Source organism: Branchiostoma floridae, chromosome 15 (genome assembly GCF_000003815.2).
Source record: "Branchiostoma floridae strain S238N-H82 chromosome 15, Bfl_VNyyK, whole genome shotgun sequence".
Classification (NCBI taxonomy): domain Eukaryota; kingdom Metazoa; phylum Chordata; class Leptocardii; order Amphioxiformes; family Branchiostomatidae; genus Branchiostoma; species Branchiostoma floridae.
The window spans coordinates 13,075,242-13,091,277 of record NC_049993.1 but is presented as its reverse complement, the minus strand read 5'-3'; the positions used below and the strand labels follow the sequence as shown (position 1 = coordinate 13,091,277).

At 37.8% G+C, this 16,036-nt stretch overlaps 2 protein-coding genes across 3 annotated transcripts in view; one reads left to right on the top strand and one right to left on the bottom strand.

The window, feature by feature from the left end:
* The window catches only part of LOC118431499 (pumilio homolog 3-like), a 10,090-nt gene extending 3,306 nt beyond the window's left edge, over positions 1–6,784 (bottom strand). The window contains exons 1-13 of the mRNA XM_035842740.1: positions 6,686–6,784; positions 5,574–5,877; positions 4,904–5,033; positions 4,251–4,326; positions 3,873–3,966; positions 3,673–3,739; positions 3,405–3,474; positions 3,094–3,198; positions 2,577–2,680; positions 2,248–2,323; positions 1,136–1,234; positions 926–979; positions 576–744 (exon numbers count right to left, since the gene is read on the bottom strand). Of these exons, the coding sequence (XP_035698633.1) occupies positions 576–744; positions 926–979; positions 1,136–1,234; positions 2,248–2,323; positions 2,577–2,680; positions 3,094–3,198; positions 3,405–3,474; positions 3,673–3,739; positions 3,873–3,966; positions 4,251–4,326; positions 4,904–5,033; positions 5,574–5,865 (1,336 nt within the window). The 5' untranslated portion in view covers positions 5,866–5,877; positions 6,686–6,784. The remainder of the gene's footprint in view (positions 1–575; positions 745–925; positions 980–1,135; positions 1,235–2,247; positions 2,324–2,576; positions 2,681–3,093; positions 3,199–3,404; positions 3,475–3,672; positions 3,740–3,872; positions 3,967–4,250; positions 4,327–4,903; positions 5,034–5,573; positions 5,878–6,685) is intronic.
* A 17-nt stretch (positions 6,785–6,801) lies between these two features.
* On the top strand, positions 6,802–14,380 carry LOC118431882 (GTP:AMP phosphotransferase AK3, mitochondrial-like). 2 transcript variants are annotated; one of them, XM_035843299.1, is made up of 7 exons: positions 6,841–6,998; positions 8,096–8,217; positions 8,693–8,902; positions 9,899–10,018; positions 10,704–10,876; positions 11,210–11,328; positions 11,811–14,380. In XM_035843299.1, the coding sequence occupies exons 2-7, from the start codon at positions 8,136–8,138 to the stop codon at positions 11,932–11,934; spliced, it is 828 nt and encodes a 275-aa protein (XP_035699192.1). In that variant the 5' UTR covers positions 6,841–6,998; positions 8,096–8,135; the 3' UTR covers positions 11,935–14,380. The 2 variants fall into 2 exon arrangements, with proteins under 2 accessions (XP_035699193.1, XP_035699192.1); XM_035843300.1 differs by lacking the exon at positions 8,096–8,217 and having other exon boundaries at positions 6,802–6,998.
* Positions 14,381–16,036: the final 1,656 nt, after the last annotated feature.

Here is a 16,036-nt window from a genome sequence, read left to right as displayed (position 1 = left end):
TATAGTTTATATATAGATGTCAGGGTGGATGTGACCGTGGTGTCTCCCACACAACAGGTACAGGAAAATGTGTGTTTGACAATATGTTGTGCTATGCAAATATTGTAATGTGTATGCGTTATGAGTGTACCTAGGGCCTTCCTGTAAAACAGTGCTAGACACTGATGGGAGCTTACCCTGGTAAAACAACACATAAATGAATAAATAAATATGTCAGGATAAAGATTACAATCTGGCATAATTAGATCCTGATTGATTCCTAGAAAAGCAACTTTCAACTTCCATGAGCTATTTTCAGTTTTAATACAGCCTGTGATCATCATGTGATGTTTAGATATTGGCATATATTTGTAACTCTCTGAGGCGCTGTCAGTATAACAGTTGATTTTATTGGGTGAAACAAGCTTGACCAAGTAAGTAAGCGCCGCCCATGTTGGTTTATGTTGTATTTAGTTAGAATAACACCCCTATGTTATGTTGGTTCGGTCCTATAGTCAGTCCGACCACCGACTCCCATGGTATCGCCATGTTGGAATAAAGCTCCTCGATATAGTTGCATCGTGTTCCCTAATAGCGATCCTTGTCCATACTGGCGAAGCTTGACCTCCTGGCTATTTTGAAACAAGGGATCAACAAATTCAACATAGTGTAAAGACTCCATACCTGTAAGATGGCCTTAGAGACCAACTTGGTGTCATCAACTACATCAAACAGTGCCAGCAGGGTATGGTGGGCAAACTCTTCCTGTGGAGCAAGAAATGAACATTTCTCAATATGTATTGATAAAATAGCAATAAATTGACCAACTGTCTTTGTTATTCTGATGTAAAATGCAACATACCTTAGCTATGATTCTAGTGTTATGACAGTTACTATATAACTATAATATGGAGAACTCATGACATAAACATAATTTTAGGTATACCTGGCAAATCTTCTGCATAAAGGTCTTCATTGTCTTGATGATGACTTTTCTGTCCTGTAAAGAAAGAAAGAACAATAGAATTGATAAATGTGACAAAAAGTTATGGTTGATATACATTGAGTTTCCATTGTACACTGTTAATTTAACATTTCTTCTGTGGATGCTATAGAGTGCCAAATGTCACCAGGAAGGTCAACTGTCAAAGGTTACCTTGGCTGTCCCATGCCATAGGCAGTGCATGGTGACCCTTGACCCATCATGGGTGTGCAGGATGTGGATGAGGGACTCTCTGATGGCTTCAATCATTTCCTAAAGAATGACAAAAACCTTTTCAAGACAAAGATATGCCATTCAGCACCAAGGACAGTGCTTAAAATACCCAAAGAGCCATGCTACTTTTAAGTAAGTCACCAAGTATCATTGAAGCTGGTGCGTTAAGCAGAAGGACAATAGTACCAGCTACATGTTTATGGAATGATACAGATGCAGATACATGTTGCCAAGACACGGAGAAGACAGAAGTGCAATCACAACATTTCATCTGTGGATCTGGGTTGGGATTTGATCCCAGGATCTGGCCTAGCTTGGGCATGTTATAAGGGGAGTGTTTTTCGCATTACAGTGGTGGCATTAAGCCTGCAGCCCCACATATGAGACAACTTTAGGAATTAATCGCATCAAACCTGTGCACATAAAAGAACCAAACACACTTATCAAGAATAGAAGGGATGACCCTGTGTGATTGGCTGTGAACACAAGCTGTGGCAACGTTGCATAGCTATAATATACTTCAAAAGGATTCTTTTTCACCTTAAGTGAGAAAGATTGCCTTACATCTTTCTATATCAACCACATTTACCTGATACAAATAGTGGTTCTCAGTAATGTTAAATGCTATTGAAAATATACAATAGAGTATGCATAGATGCAACCATCTCTTCAGGCTTTTAGCTAGGATTTTATTCTAGGGAGTCCAAATTTATTGGTGAGTCACGGTAAGGGGGGTCCAGGGGCATCCACCTTCCATGGTGCTGAGTTTTTGATGATTTTGAATTAAAAATAGTGCATTCTAAGGTATCCTAAAAGGCAAAAATACAGTTACAGAGGCCACAGTAGAGGACTAGCCACAGATGACCTGGTAGCATCTCTGGTCAATCAGAATTTCATGCTTGTCAGAGGATTTTCTCCCCAGTGCAAGAGCGTCCAGAGCGTCAAATATCTTGTTATTCTAAGAAGAGCGCGTCTTCTGGACGCGTTGACGCATGCCTGGCTAAAAGCCTGCATCTCTTGTACATAGCAAAGAAAAAAAAGACATAACTTACTGCTCTAAGCCTGCCCTCAGCATGAGTGAAGAACTCCAGTAAAGCCTTGTGTACCAGAGTATGTTTCACCACAGTCCTAAACAAAGGTATGGATTAGGCACATCAATACAACCTTCGAATTATATGTACAATACGCAGTATTTTCTGTACTTCATTCATTCAAAATAGCAGCGCAACAAAATACAAACTTGCCAGGTGAGCTATTTTCCTGCTGTGTAAATATGCTGTCCTACATAACTATTCGGGTGTAAAAGAAAGAAGAAGAAGACAGTTTTCCCTTAAGATTACAAACTATAAGATACCAGGCAATAAATTCCTGTGTTACTCACTTCTCCAACAGTGGGGTGAGAGATTCCTTAAACTCTTTCATGACCAGTTCTTTCTTGTCTGGGTGAAGGGTGAAGAGTTCCTGCAAAGTTGTGGTGCCAGGAGCCTAAAAAATGACAGAGGAAAACATTTTAAACATATCAAGTCTTGTATTACAAATGAAATATCGAATGACATGTCAACTCCATAATCATAATTTTTTTAATGTTATTGTAGAATGAAGACACTACAATATACAAAGGAGGCATTCTCTGTAAAAGGGAACTAAGATTGTTTAAAGAACAATTATCTAATGTGTCTAACACCAAATATAGTGCTTTCTACATAGTAACATTTACATTGAGATGATGTCTACAAAATTTCCAAGATGAGTTTAAAGTTTACAACACTGAAAACTATTTTTGAATTTGAGTGTAATTTGCAGATTTCTTAATTTTAGTTAAAGAAAGAACAAATGTCAATAAATTTGTCAGAATTGGCAAACATTTTAGGTGCAGTTTAACAATTTAGCTGCGGTACCTTGAAGACCACATAGGTGTTCCCGTACAGCTCCTGCAGCATGGCTTTCCTCTGCTTCTGATTGGCCCACTCGTTGTAAGCATACTCCAGCACACTGGAGGCTTCCTGGAGAGTAAGGTAACAAAATCATCAGTCTTTAGAATATGATATTATTAGGCTGCCTGCCAAAAATGCACTTGTCATTGTTAGTAACCAAAGTAATATGTGTCAAATGTCTGAAAAGCATTTTTGTTGTAAAATTGTATGAAAAGTTTACACGCAATAGACTTGAAAATGTTGGCTAAGGTGACAGTGATATATTCAGAACCTACCGTATGTCTGACAAGCTTCTTTATGTGACCATGAAAACTCTTCATGATCTCAGCTTTCTGTTCTTTGGTCCTAGTGCAGAAAAAACATACGTTTTACATTGATCAATAAAATAATAATTGAACCAAGTTGTGCAATGAGTACAACCTTAAGTTAAAAAGCATGCACATAGAACATAGGATATGTCTTTTATGGCTATCTAACAGGGATCCATAATAAGAAATCCAAGGTACATGAAGCAAAACCTTCACATTAAATGCCAATACTCACCCATACTTCAGTAACTTCCTGACACTAAACTTTGCGTACTTGGACTTGGACATATTCACCAACTCATCTGGAACAAAGGAAAGGCAAAATATTAAAATATAGTTTAACACAAATGTGTACAATGTATAACACATGGATTAAAAAGTGTTGAAGCTCTACATTCATGACTATCAGAAGTTTGCGTAGAAGACATCTCGTACCTTTGAGTTCTTCAAACAATGTTGCCCTCTGCTCCAGAGTACCAAACTGGATACAACACTGCATCACTCGCACTGAGTCATGGGCATTGGCAAGCTGTGGGAGACATACATGTCATTTTGTGACACACATTGTAGACATATCAGAAAATAAAGGATCATCATAATTCTCTCTCTATCCCCTTTAGCGTCCGTTGTTCTCCATCTTACAAGGGTTGGACGTTGGGGGATGTTGTTCAGGTCTGATTGCTGACCTCAATAGACTAACTACTTACTTATCTTCTTCATACCTGGTGAGATTAAGCAAAAACAACATCTCGACTTAAGGGATTTGAAGCGGGGGTTTCACGAATATAAGAATGTATGTCTTTGATTATTTACCTCCTTGACCCTGCCCTGGATGAGACCGTAGAGTTCCGTCATCAGTTTGGCTCTGGTCTCCTTCTTACAGTCATGTCTGTAGGGAAATAGGGAGGTGGAATGTAATTCTATTCATTACACTTCATATATCAACAAAGCAGGCAGGTGCTGACCACTGGCTGCCATATTGCTATTCATTGGATCCTAGCTCAAGTGTACATGTAGCTATTTGTAGCTATTTGTATTTCATAAACAAGTCTTATCAAAAGGACTGGTATTCTGTTCTTTGATATACTAATGATAGACAATAAACATTCTAATACAAATGAGGCTTGGAAGAGAGACTCTTTTTGAATGTCCGAAAACATAAAAGTCATTTGAGATAAGATTTACTGAAATGTAAATAGACACACCAACACTGTGGCAGAGGCAGCAATGATGTAACAGTGAAATGTTCTAAATAGTTATTTTTCTTCTGTAATGTTGCTTTCACTACATGGTTAAAACTCAGTAAACTGTGTTCAATTTAGATAAATATTCAAATTTTTACACTGGTTTTGCAAACCTAGCTTTCATGTCAAAAACTCAAAGAAGCATCAGGAAAACAAAAGTTAATGAAAATGTTATAATGTTCTAAGTTACCAATGTTTTAAGTTTTCAATGTTTTTAGGTACCTTCTGACAACTTCCCAGATCTCCTTGGTCCTCTTGAGAAGTGGGTAGTTGTTCTTAAGCTGTCTGCGGACTTCCTTCCGCTCTTTCTTCTTCATCTCCACGAGCTTCTGCTTTTTTTCTGGGCTTTCCCCTGAAAAATACATTTGTGCCATTAAGATGTGAAAATGTCAAAAGATTCTTATTTCTTCCTCTTCATACCAAAAGTTATAACAAAATGCAAATAACATGTGACAGAATAATCTCTATGCAGATTTTAAAAATATTATTGATTTGAAAATTACACTAAAAAAACTGATTATGTTTTCCCCTGCAAAGCATATGGTTACTTAGTGATAGCATCATCCTAGTATACTAGTAGGGATACGGTATATAGTGTCACTGAATTAGGAAACTTTCCAGCTCTAACTTATCTAATCATTGTCCATCCCCCCAATTTGATGAAGCAGAACTCTGAGTCGACACACGAGTGCACTGTGAATGATCTGATGAAAATGTCACAAAGTTTTGATTATCGTTCATTAAGGAGGATGAAATTTTATTCCATCCCCAGCAGCAAAATTCAATCCTGGAATGGAAGGGATGAACAAAAGAGTTTGAATACACTTGTGTAGTTGCATAATACAAATAAACAAACAAACAAACAAACAAACAGGTGCAAGAAGCAACTCACCACTTTCACCATCTCCTTCACTCTTTCTCTTCTTCCCTTTCTTCATGGGTACCTTTTTCTTTTGTCCTGTCTTTTCTTCTCCATCTGAAGATTTCTTCACCTTGCCGTCCTTCTTAATCTTCTTGCCCTTTGCCTTCTGGTCTGTTTTCTTGAAAAGTTTCCCTCCTGCGAGTTCTTGAGACTGGTCATTGAAGGACTTGACTTTCTTGGTGGGTGGACCAGTCGCTGTTCCCTTGGTGCGTTTGAGTTTGAGCTTCTTCTCTGGTTCGGTGTCCTCCATTGTTACAGTCATTTCTTTGTAAAGCTTGAGAAAAACAATAAAGAGATGCCAGTGTTAGAAATATGCTTCTGAACTAAAATGAAGTAAACTTTAGAATTAAAGCCTTACTACAATGTAAGATCGCGTGGTGCAATTGGCAGCGCATTGGGCGCAGGTCCAAGAGGTCCTGAGTTCAAACCCGGCCATGTCACCGATCTTGTTACCTTGGGAAAGACACTTAACACGACTTTCGTCACTTCTTTTTGTGAAAAATGAGTAACTAGCTTCGGCTAGGGCCGTCCCTTGGATAGGATTATGGAGGTCCCGTGTTTGGGGAGAGCCACACCCCAAGCACCTGCCACACTTATGAAAAAGAGTAGGGGTCCTTCCCGGTGTGAGTGGATCAAACCTTACAGTCTGTAAATAGGCTACAAAATCTTCAGCAAGTTGAAGTAGGTAGCCTCAAACGAAAGAAGAAATGAAGAAGAAGAAGAAATCAGCAGTGAAAAGTATGTTACAACATTTTACATCTATTTCAAATATTTTTCATCTATATGAACAGTCATATAAGTTTCATCTACAAAATTGCTCCAGATAAGCTTTTGCGTGAATTTGGGGACTATGATCTCAGCTTTCCCGAGCTCACAGTTTTCAGAGAGAGTACTTGGCGTTCTGAGGGGAGGGGGGCAAACTTATACGAAACGGGACATGTCCCAACTTAGAATTCTTCAACAATCGCGCCTATTTCCCAAGAAAACGGTGTAATTTCAGTGGAAAAAGAAAGGTTCGTGAATATTCAAGATATATCTTACGTATCTAGAGGCTGGATCTTCCAGAAATGTGAAAAACTTACCGACAAAACCGTTCAGCTGTCCAGGACACACTGTAGCACGTTGCCTACTCTCGCGTTCACCTCTAACCCGGAAATGGTACAACCCGGAAGTACTAGGACACCGGCAGTAGGTCATAGGTTAGGAGGTGTGTCTGTGTGGTTTTGTCAAGAAGTTGTGTAAGAAAAGTGTGGTGCTAAGGCTTTGTTGTGTTTCTTTGTCTGTTAAAGGAAGATCAGAGTGTTGCTTAGTAACCAAGGCATCGTCTAAGTCGTTTATGTGCCAAGAAACCGCTGGATATTCAACTAAGAAGAGGAAGAAAACGTAAAGTACCAGGTATGAAATTGAACTTTTTGTCAAGAGGTCTGTTTGCCACTTTTTCTTCACTCTTTTAGTCTTTGTAGAATTCAGCCACGTTTACACAGCTTCATGATGTATGTCATTGGTGTACATATATGTCAATGTTACAGTTGTCCTTTTTTTATTGTTAAAGTTTATGTGCATCAAAGATTTTGAAATTGCAATATTTTGTGTAACGCTAGTAACAATTTGAAAATTTTGAAGTAATTACTCATGATGATTTATGATTCATAATTTAGATTGTTTAGTAACATGAACCCTTACAGTGCAAAAATAACTTTCCACAACTTGCAAATAAAGAAATCAACAGAAAATGGGACCGCGTGGCGCAATTGCCAGCACGTTTGACTCAGGTCCAGAAGGTCCTGAGTTCAAACCCCGATGTGTCACCAATCTTGTGCCCTTGGAAAAGACTTTCCTATATAGGCTACAAAACGCTTCAGCAAATTGAAGTTGGTAGCCTCAAAAAACGGAAGAAAAAAAAAAAGAAGATAATTCAATGCTGTGTACATCCACTTTATATCATGTCCACACTTTTACATGAACAGTTTGTAGCTAATTGTACTGTAGTAACTATTTTACGACTAGCAACAGATATAACACAACCTGGATATGTAACACTACTAGTATGTACAGCAATTGCACTTTCACAGTATTGGTTTTAAAAGTACACGTGCCTGCACATGTATATTGATATCTTCCCCACAATCATATAAGGATCAACATGGTTTAACCCTCGTTCTTTGTCCTGTCCTTTTTTGTATGTTTGACAACCACTCCCAACATGGCTTTACATTCTCTTCATTTAGCAATGAAACAGTTTGCTTTGAGGATTGACCATTGCACTCAGGGAAGGGCAAATATTTATATATGTTACAAAGTAGAGCTCAAACAATAATTTCCATACCATCTTCTGCATCTGATCATGAGTTATTGAAAATGCACTTTTGAGCCTACATAGATTATATACGGTAAACAGACATGTGCTTTATGTAGCTCTAGATATGGAAGCATATACTGGTAGTACAGTTTCTATATCTCTGAGTTGGAACGTATTATATGTGCTGTTACAGGTTGGAAAGGCCAGGTATCGGAGGGTTGTGTTGATCATTGATGTACCTATGTTTGTTTGTGGTACTTACTCTGACAGCGTGGCCAGCACAGTCACTCTTACAGCACTACAGATCTCAGGAAGGTAATGATAACGACGTCTGGATTGTACAAGTAGGCGTGGCACGTCATGGAACTAGTGATATTGATATTAACTGCATTTGCACTGTAGTTTAGTGCTTAGTCATTCTTTTTCCCACCTGATTTGCTAATAATGATTCTTTAAATGTAAGGTCAATAGTCGATCTTGTGTTCAAGAACTGCAGTCAAGACTTTTGTTGTTACTGTAAGTGAATTCAGCCCCTGGCTGTGAAGAGAGAGTAGTCGGCCAACCCAATATATAATTTATAGTGTACCCATGTATAATTCTAGCCAGCCGGTATATTCTGACCTGCTATACCTATACTATACTACCACTATTAGGCATGTTTGTTGTGCACCTGTTAGACTTAGATGTTAGTTACTGCTGTACATGCATCCAGCTGTACTTGCATGTAGCTTTAAAACTTTAAGTTACTTACTAAATAGTATATGCAATTGTTAATTGTGACATCTTTCAGTACCAGAAGATCCCCCACCAGCCACCACCTGTCCTGTTGAAGGTTGCCCCCCTCCCCCTCCCAAGATGTTCTCCAAACTCCTGCGTGCCATCATCATGGGCCCCCCGGGGTCAGGGAAGGGAACCATCTCTGGACGAATCGTTCACGACTTCGGGATGAAGCACCTGTCCAGTGGGGACCTTCTAAGAATACAGATTATGAACAGCACAGGTGTGTTAACTATACATAGGTAGAAAATTTTTGACTGCTGTAATCTTGTATATGTACTGTAAATCTTGAAATGTTTTGACGGTGGCTCTTTAATACAAATTCATTACACCACAAATATGCATTTCCCAACAATATGCATTATATTCGTACTACTGAATTCTTTGAACTATGAATTTGAAACACAACGGAAATCTCCTAGTGACCCTCTTCTACCATGAAATTTAGTCCCCACAAAAACAAGTTGATTTATAGTTTGTTATGTTGAGCAACCAGGCTTTCAAGTGTTTGTAATGTCTTTGTCTCGAGTCTCGAGTTTGATATATGAGAGATATTTGAGTTATAGACCATAGGGCCTGTCCTTGGTGCTGAACAGACTATTCTTTTACCTACTTAAATTTCTATGAGTTTTCCATATGAGAGAGTAAATTCAGTTACGAAGTACTTCCCCTCAGTTATGAATAGGATCTGTCCTTAGTGCTGAACTGACCATCTTTTGCCTATTGTAGCATAGAAATGCATACATATATGATATAGATACTGCCACACATTTAGATCTGAACATACAAGGCTAGCACTCTGCTATACCTCATCTGACATAGCTTCTAAGCTACTGTAATTACCTCCATGAAAAATGGAGGTATGGTTTTTGGTGTGTGTGTCTGTGTGTGTGTGTGTGTCTGTGTGTGTGTGTGTGTGTGTGTGTGTCTGTCTGTTTATGGATATTTGTGGTCAGCATAACTTTAGAACCTCTGGATGGATTGTAATGATATTTTTTGTATGCATCAATTTTGATGACTCATCAAAAGTTATGTCTACTTGAATTTTACATTTTACTAATGTGATATAACTATGAAAATATATTTTACATAGCCAAAAATAGTTGCTACTAAACAAATAAGGGTACAATTATTTAGAAATGAATATACAATGTATTTCAAATCAACTGGAATGTTTCTAAAAATCTCACTTCTCATGCCCCCCTCCCCCTTCCTCCAGCTGCTGGTTTGGAAGCGAAGAAGTTTATTGACCAGGGTGCACTGGTGCCAGATGAGGTCATGGTTCAGCTCATCCTCAACGAACTCAGGGAGATAACCAACCACAGCTGGCTGCTGGATGGTAATTTATTACTTTCCATCTCCTTAAATTTTTTTTTTTCAGAGCTGTCAGAATTGATCTTCTGTTCATAAACTCATCAAAATCCACACCAGTCTATGACCATTTAAACATTGCTAACATACAGTACAGTCAAACAAAGGACCACTTGGCCAATGTGACTCTGTTTTGGTCTTCTAGATAATTTTCCCCATTGACCAAAGAATTAAGAAACTATAGTTTCTATAAGTCCACATACGTGTAGACCCAATTTTTGGTCCCGAGTGGTTTGTTGTTAGTTTGGACTGTAGTTTTTTTGTAACCTATTGTAGCTAATATTGTTCAGTGTTTTATAATAATAACGATAAAAAGGCTTACTGTACTGCACTGACATTGTATTAGCATGCATGATATTCATAATGTATGACAGTTTTTCATACAACTAAACCAGCAAAGATCTGTTCTTTATCAGTCAGTCTCCACATGATTCAGTCCTTGTCATAAATCCTTTGATGTCAAAATGACATTCATAGTCCATGCACTAATGTCCCTTTTTGTTAAGACTGGAAACATATTTGTTCCAGGAATTGAAACAAAAATATTGTTACACAGAACCTACATGTGTGTTCCTGTCACTTCTACCCATTTTATTCCCAGCCTTGCATCCTAACCTATAACCTCTGACCCAACCTTTGACCTGTCAACCCAGGTTTCCCCAGGACGGTGCCCCAGGCCGAGGCCCTGTCTGACAAACTGGACATCGACGTTGTCATGAACTTGGACGTGCCTTTCGAGACCATCAAGCAGAGACTGACGGCGCGCTGGGTCCACCCCGGGAGTGGGAGGGTCTACAACCTGGACTGGAACCCTCCTCAGATACCTGTATGTCTACAGTACAATCATGTCTTAAGCTTGTTGCATTCATTTTATGATCATGATAGGATTGAAAACTTGGAATAGTCATATTATGAAAATAGAAACAATAGAAAAAAACATAAAATGCCCATATCAAAGGCTATCTAAAAGTTGAAATATTTCGACTGTAAACGTTGAAATATTTGCTGTAGTTTTAATTTTTGTGGAATCATAAGACATAATTAAGTGTTGTCATTATATTACTACTGTACTAAAGACTAATTTCATCATAACTGTGAAACCAGGTCTGCGCACAAAAATAGATAAATTTACAGTAGATGAAACTGTTTCCCTCCCCAGGGTAAGGACGATGTGACGGGAGAAGAGCTGATCCAGAGAGACGACGACAAACCAGAGACCGTCACGGCCAGGCTCAGGAACTACGAGAACCAGACCAAACCACTTCTGCAGTTTTACAGGTAGATCTGAGGGTTAAAATCTCATAGTGTTTGGGTCAGCTTAACAATGGTGTGGGTGGAAAGGTTTGCTTATGAAATTGGTTTGGACTGGTGGATGCTGTAATTACCTGGGAGTCACCTGAATAGAAGGTGATGTTTCTGTTGAGTTGGTGCCTGTAAATGTTTAAGATGCAGTGTTCTCTCTAAAACTCTTTTTATGCCAGCGTGTGTATGTGCATATGTCTGTGTTTGTACCTCTGTGTGTGTATGTGTGTGTGTGTGTGTGAGTTTGTGTGTATGTGAATGTCTTATGCATGTGTGTGTATGTCTTTGTATGTAACTATGTGCATGTGTATGTGTCTGTCTGTCCATGTGTTTTTGCCTCACTCGAACACTCACTCACTATCCTGTGGTACAATTTCTGTGTTTCATACCAGATCACATCCCATGAGGGGGTGAAGCCTGCCATCTCTGATCGTGCATTATTGTCGCTTTTTCCACAGTGCTGCTGGAAAGCTGGTATCCTTCCACGGAACAGAGTCCAACATCATTTACCCCAAAGTCAAGGACTTTCTGGCCACAAAGATCCCTGCAGTTGCAGACCAATCACAATCAGTGAAACAATAGTGTATCAAGAATGTGACTGGGTGATGCTGTGATAGGATCCTTCTGATTGGTCAAAGTGTACTTAATCTGATTTGCTTGGTTACCATGCAGTGATTTTCTGATTGTTGAAATTATTGTTTGTGGGGTATATGAAAGCATATTTCTCAGCAATGCACCTTGTATAGTAGCTACATGGTGAAATTTTAGTTTGATCTCCAAAAGCACAAAATTTAATGTATATACATGTAAAGGTAGCTAGTACCTGATAGCTACTATAACCAATTCAGGAAATGATGTGAAAATGCTTATTTTTGACTGTGATTCTTGTCATATGATTTATTTGTATACCAATCATGTTTAACTCGTTAATACAACTGAAGTAATTCTGATCAGAAAATTGTATCTGAGGTAACACTAGTTCACCTTTATCCACGGGGAATCCTTTATCCATTCTTTTAAACACAATTTTTATTTAGGGATGGTTTCAAACTGCAATATTTTGAAAATATTGCAATCTGAAACCAACATCTGTCAACTTCATGTCCCTAAATACCCTGTTTGTTTGTTTGTTTGTTAATTAGATATAGGTTACCCCTCAGATAAAGGTGAACTAATGTTAAAGACTTTACAAACTCATTGAAAATTTAATGAAAGGTAATACAGGTGTGATACAATGGTACTTCCCATGTATGGCTATACTTCAGTGAAATTGAATTGCTATGATAACAAAATGGGACAAATATGATTTGAAATAAGAACTGATTATGTCATGGGGTACTTAATACATGTATACATATGAAAATTGGTCAAGATAATATTCAGAAATTCTACTAGTATAAAAGGGAATACAAACAAGTGAAAATAGACCCTCCCACATTCATACTTTGTGGTTACATTTTCTGGGGCCAAATATTTTTATTATAGGATGTATTTTGACTATGACACTTTTCCAGGTTGAATACATGTACATTTTGTACTTACATCCATAAATGGCACATGACAACAATGACAGCAATGCATAATATTATGCACTGTTATGTGCATCCAAATTTGATAAATGTACAAACTTCTCTTACCATATCATGAAGGGTGTTCAGGAAATGTAAAATAACTTTTGTTGTTTCTTGATTTATACTAAGATTAAAGGGGCATTCCACTCCAGACGGGACTGTTATTTTCCGATAGATATCAATTGTAGAAGTGACAAATATAGGCTACGGAACATTATACGATAGAGTACCCATCAGCCCCACGCACATCAAAAAGCATTCAGTCTTCTACAAACTCCCCAAGGACCCTCTAATTAGATTAACCAACCTCAGCCTATGGCTGAATACAATGTGCCTGACAAAGGCTGACTTAAGTTAGCTTACAAAGAGATTTCTGGGGCGCTAAGAAAAACACGACTTGTTATGTGTTCTTTGATATCCTGTGAACAATTGATCTTCTTGTTGTGCTAAGTGCCCCTCATTTATGCCACAAATATTCACGATAAAGGAAGTGTCTACACGTATAGGGAATACATGGGTAGGGTCTGCATGGGTTTAGTGAGTGTCATATTGTTTTATAAACACACGTTGCTTAATTCGCCACAAGTGAAATTCCACAAAAGGTCGGCTGATCATGTATTCATTGATACACTATCTATTGGAATTTCAATAACACTCCCCTCTGCAGTGGAATGCCCCTTTAACCAATCTTATTTCAACCTCCTTGGATTAACTGACTTTATGAAGACAGTATAACAAGGGTTAACAGTAACCCTGTAACATATGTATAGGATTAGATGTGCCTTAGTAATAGTAACACACCTGTTAATTTGAAGTTTTTAATGTCTTTTGTAAGAATCTTTAATAAGAAAGTGGGAACAACTATGAGAAGTTGTGGCACTGCTCTGCAGAACTTTTCACAGAAACTGATAGAAATGAACAACATTACCTTTATTTTGTAGCCAAAGTTCTGATGTAAACTTACTACAACTGTACACAACATATAGATGCGACTGAAACTCTGTATTTGATTTACTGTAATGAGCCTAATTGATGTTTTGGTACTGAACAAATATTCATTGTTTTATGATAATGTCAAAATGTGACATTGCACTGTAATGTTTAATTTGCATACTTAATGCAATTTTGAGCATGAATATTCTCTCATTGACTATTTCTGTGCTAAGGAAAACACGTTCTAATTAGGAAATGAGATTCTTCTCTGCCACTGTCAATACTCCAAATCAGTATTTATTCTCTAAGACATGTTCATCAAAATGCCCAGTAAGTACAATGGTGAACGATTACGATGCCAAGTCAATGTAATTCTATTTTCAACTTCATGTCAAACATGGCCAGACATGTGAAGACTTTTATTGGGGAAAATAAGTGACTTTGATATTTTAATTGTGGCCCAATTTGTGAGTGTGTGTGAACTATAATGAATAAAATGAACATTCCCACACCATGTACATGTACATTAGCTGCATTCAAAGTGTCTACTTACCTACAGTGGAAAAGTTGTTAACAAGTTACACAGTTGATTCTATATTGGGTAATATACACATTGTATAAAACTTTCCTAGTCCAAGTTCGATGTCAAGTTACCATTTATACATATATTTTTGTATTGCATCATATATAGAACCAGCCAGAACATCTTCCTCTACTGTTGACTCTTTACTTGTCAGGGGCCTTCACCTTTGACCTGCACATGCACAGCTTGATCCGTGAAAGGGCTTACTTATTGATCTATTTTTCTTATCAGTCCCATTTAGGCACTTGAAAATAGTATGGTGTTACAGTCTATTTTAAGTGTGTAAACATTAGGTTACATATTGGGCTCCGGGTTGATATATTCTAAATCTCAGTGAAAGATTGTATTTCACAACAACGTTTAGACATAAACACTACACACCTTTATTGAAATCCATTATGAAGAATGGAAGTTAATGATATAACTATATAGTGAAGAATAAAACGAAATATCATAATCGTCACGTATTTGCAATATTTTCTGCTTATGTTAGCCTTGTGCATGTGATAGAAAAGCAAAGTCCAAAACCGCTGGGCAACGGTTGGTCGGCATATAACTGTTGTCAAGTTCTCATTGGTTGAAGATAACAGTCGTCGCCTGTGACTCAGTCGGGAAGGCCAAGAACTTGTGCTACAGCTTTAATCTGTTTCCCTGAGCAACCAAATATAATTAGAATAGCGTAACTTGTGCTGAAAATCTGGAGAAGAGTGGATGAAAGATTTCAGCTGATTTTCTGCCAACTGGGTTAAGTTAAGTTGTGCCAGCATGTCAGGGGAACCAACGAACAGCAAGGTAAGTCAACATTTTGTACTTTGCACTATGTGGGTCCCGGATCTGAATAAGGTACAGTTAAAACAAGGAGACAATTACAACTGAATAAACGTTTTTAAAGTTACAGATACAAGAGACTAGCTGCCGATAAAGAAGTGTAGTGCGTGGAATATTTTACTCAGTATATAATCAGATAATTATTTCGGTCTCAAACGGGTTTTAATGTGGTTATGGCGAAGGGTCCTGTTTATCCAGCCATTGCTTTTTCGAATATTTTTCATAACTTTAACTTTATGGGTTTCTATGTTTCTATGTAATTTAACTCACTAATTGTTATTGGATTATAGTGATTTGATCATTAACAGCGATAGATATCTTACATATATACTTGAAGGGAAGTGTTGTCAGAAGCATTGTTATGGTCATCGCGCAATTAAATGTGAAACGTTTATAAGATCGTTACAATTGATAGATTTTGCGCACTTTATTGTTGGATGCAACGTTAGGACAGGTAATTTCTTGCTTATGCAAACCGTTTCATCAGTGTGCTTTTCTATGTAAGTCATATAAACGTTAGTGAACAAACAAGGTACCGGTGTGACGTATTTACTTACAGAAGGTAACACATACATTGTATGAATTATTATGTCATTGCTCAATATACTGTGTCTCCACTGATATATATAGTTGCTGGGCTGTAAGAAAACTTTTGAAGTACAGTCTTTCAGTGGTTGGTGCATTTTTAACCAAGGTCTTGTCACCAAAGACGTGTGACTTCGGATATTTTCAGTAATATTGTCATTTAATTCGTAACAAATCCTACGCC

Excerpts from the sequence above, each read along its gene's own strand:
- LOC118431882 (XM_035843299.1), top strand. The coding sequence starts at position 8,136 with ATGTACCTATGTTTGTTTGTGGTACTTACTCTGACAGCGTGGCCAGCA. Across the intron at positions 10,019-10,703 it reads CCACAGCTGGCTGCTGGATG|GTTTCCCCAGGACGGTGCCC; the intron begins GTAATTTATTAC and ends CTGTCAACCCAG. Across the intron at positions 10,877-11,209 it reads GGAACCCTCCTCAGATACCT|GGTAAGGACGATGTGACGGG; the intron begins GTATGTCTACAG and ends TTCCCTCCCCAG.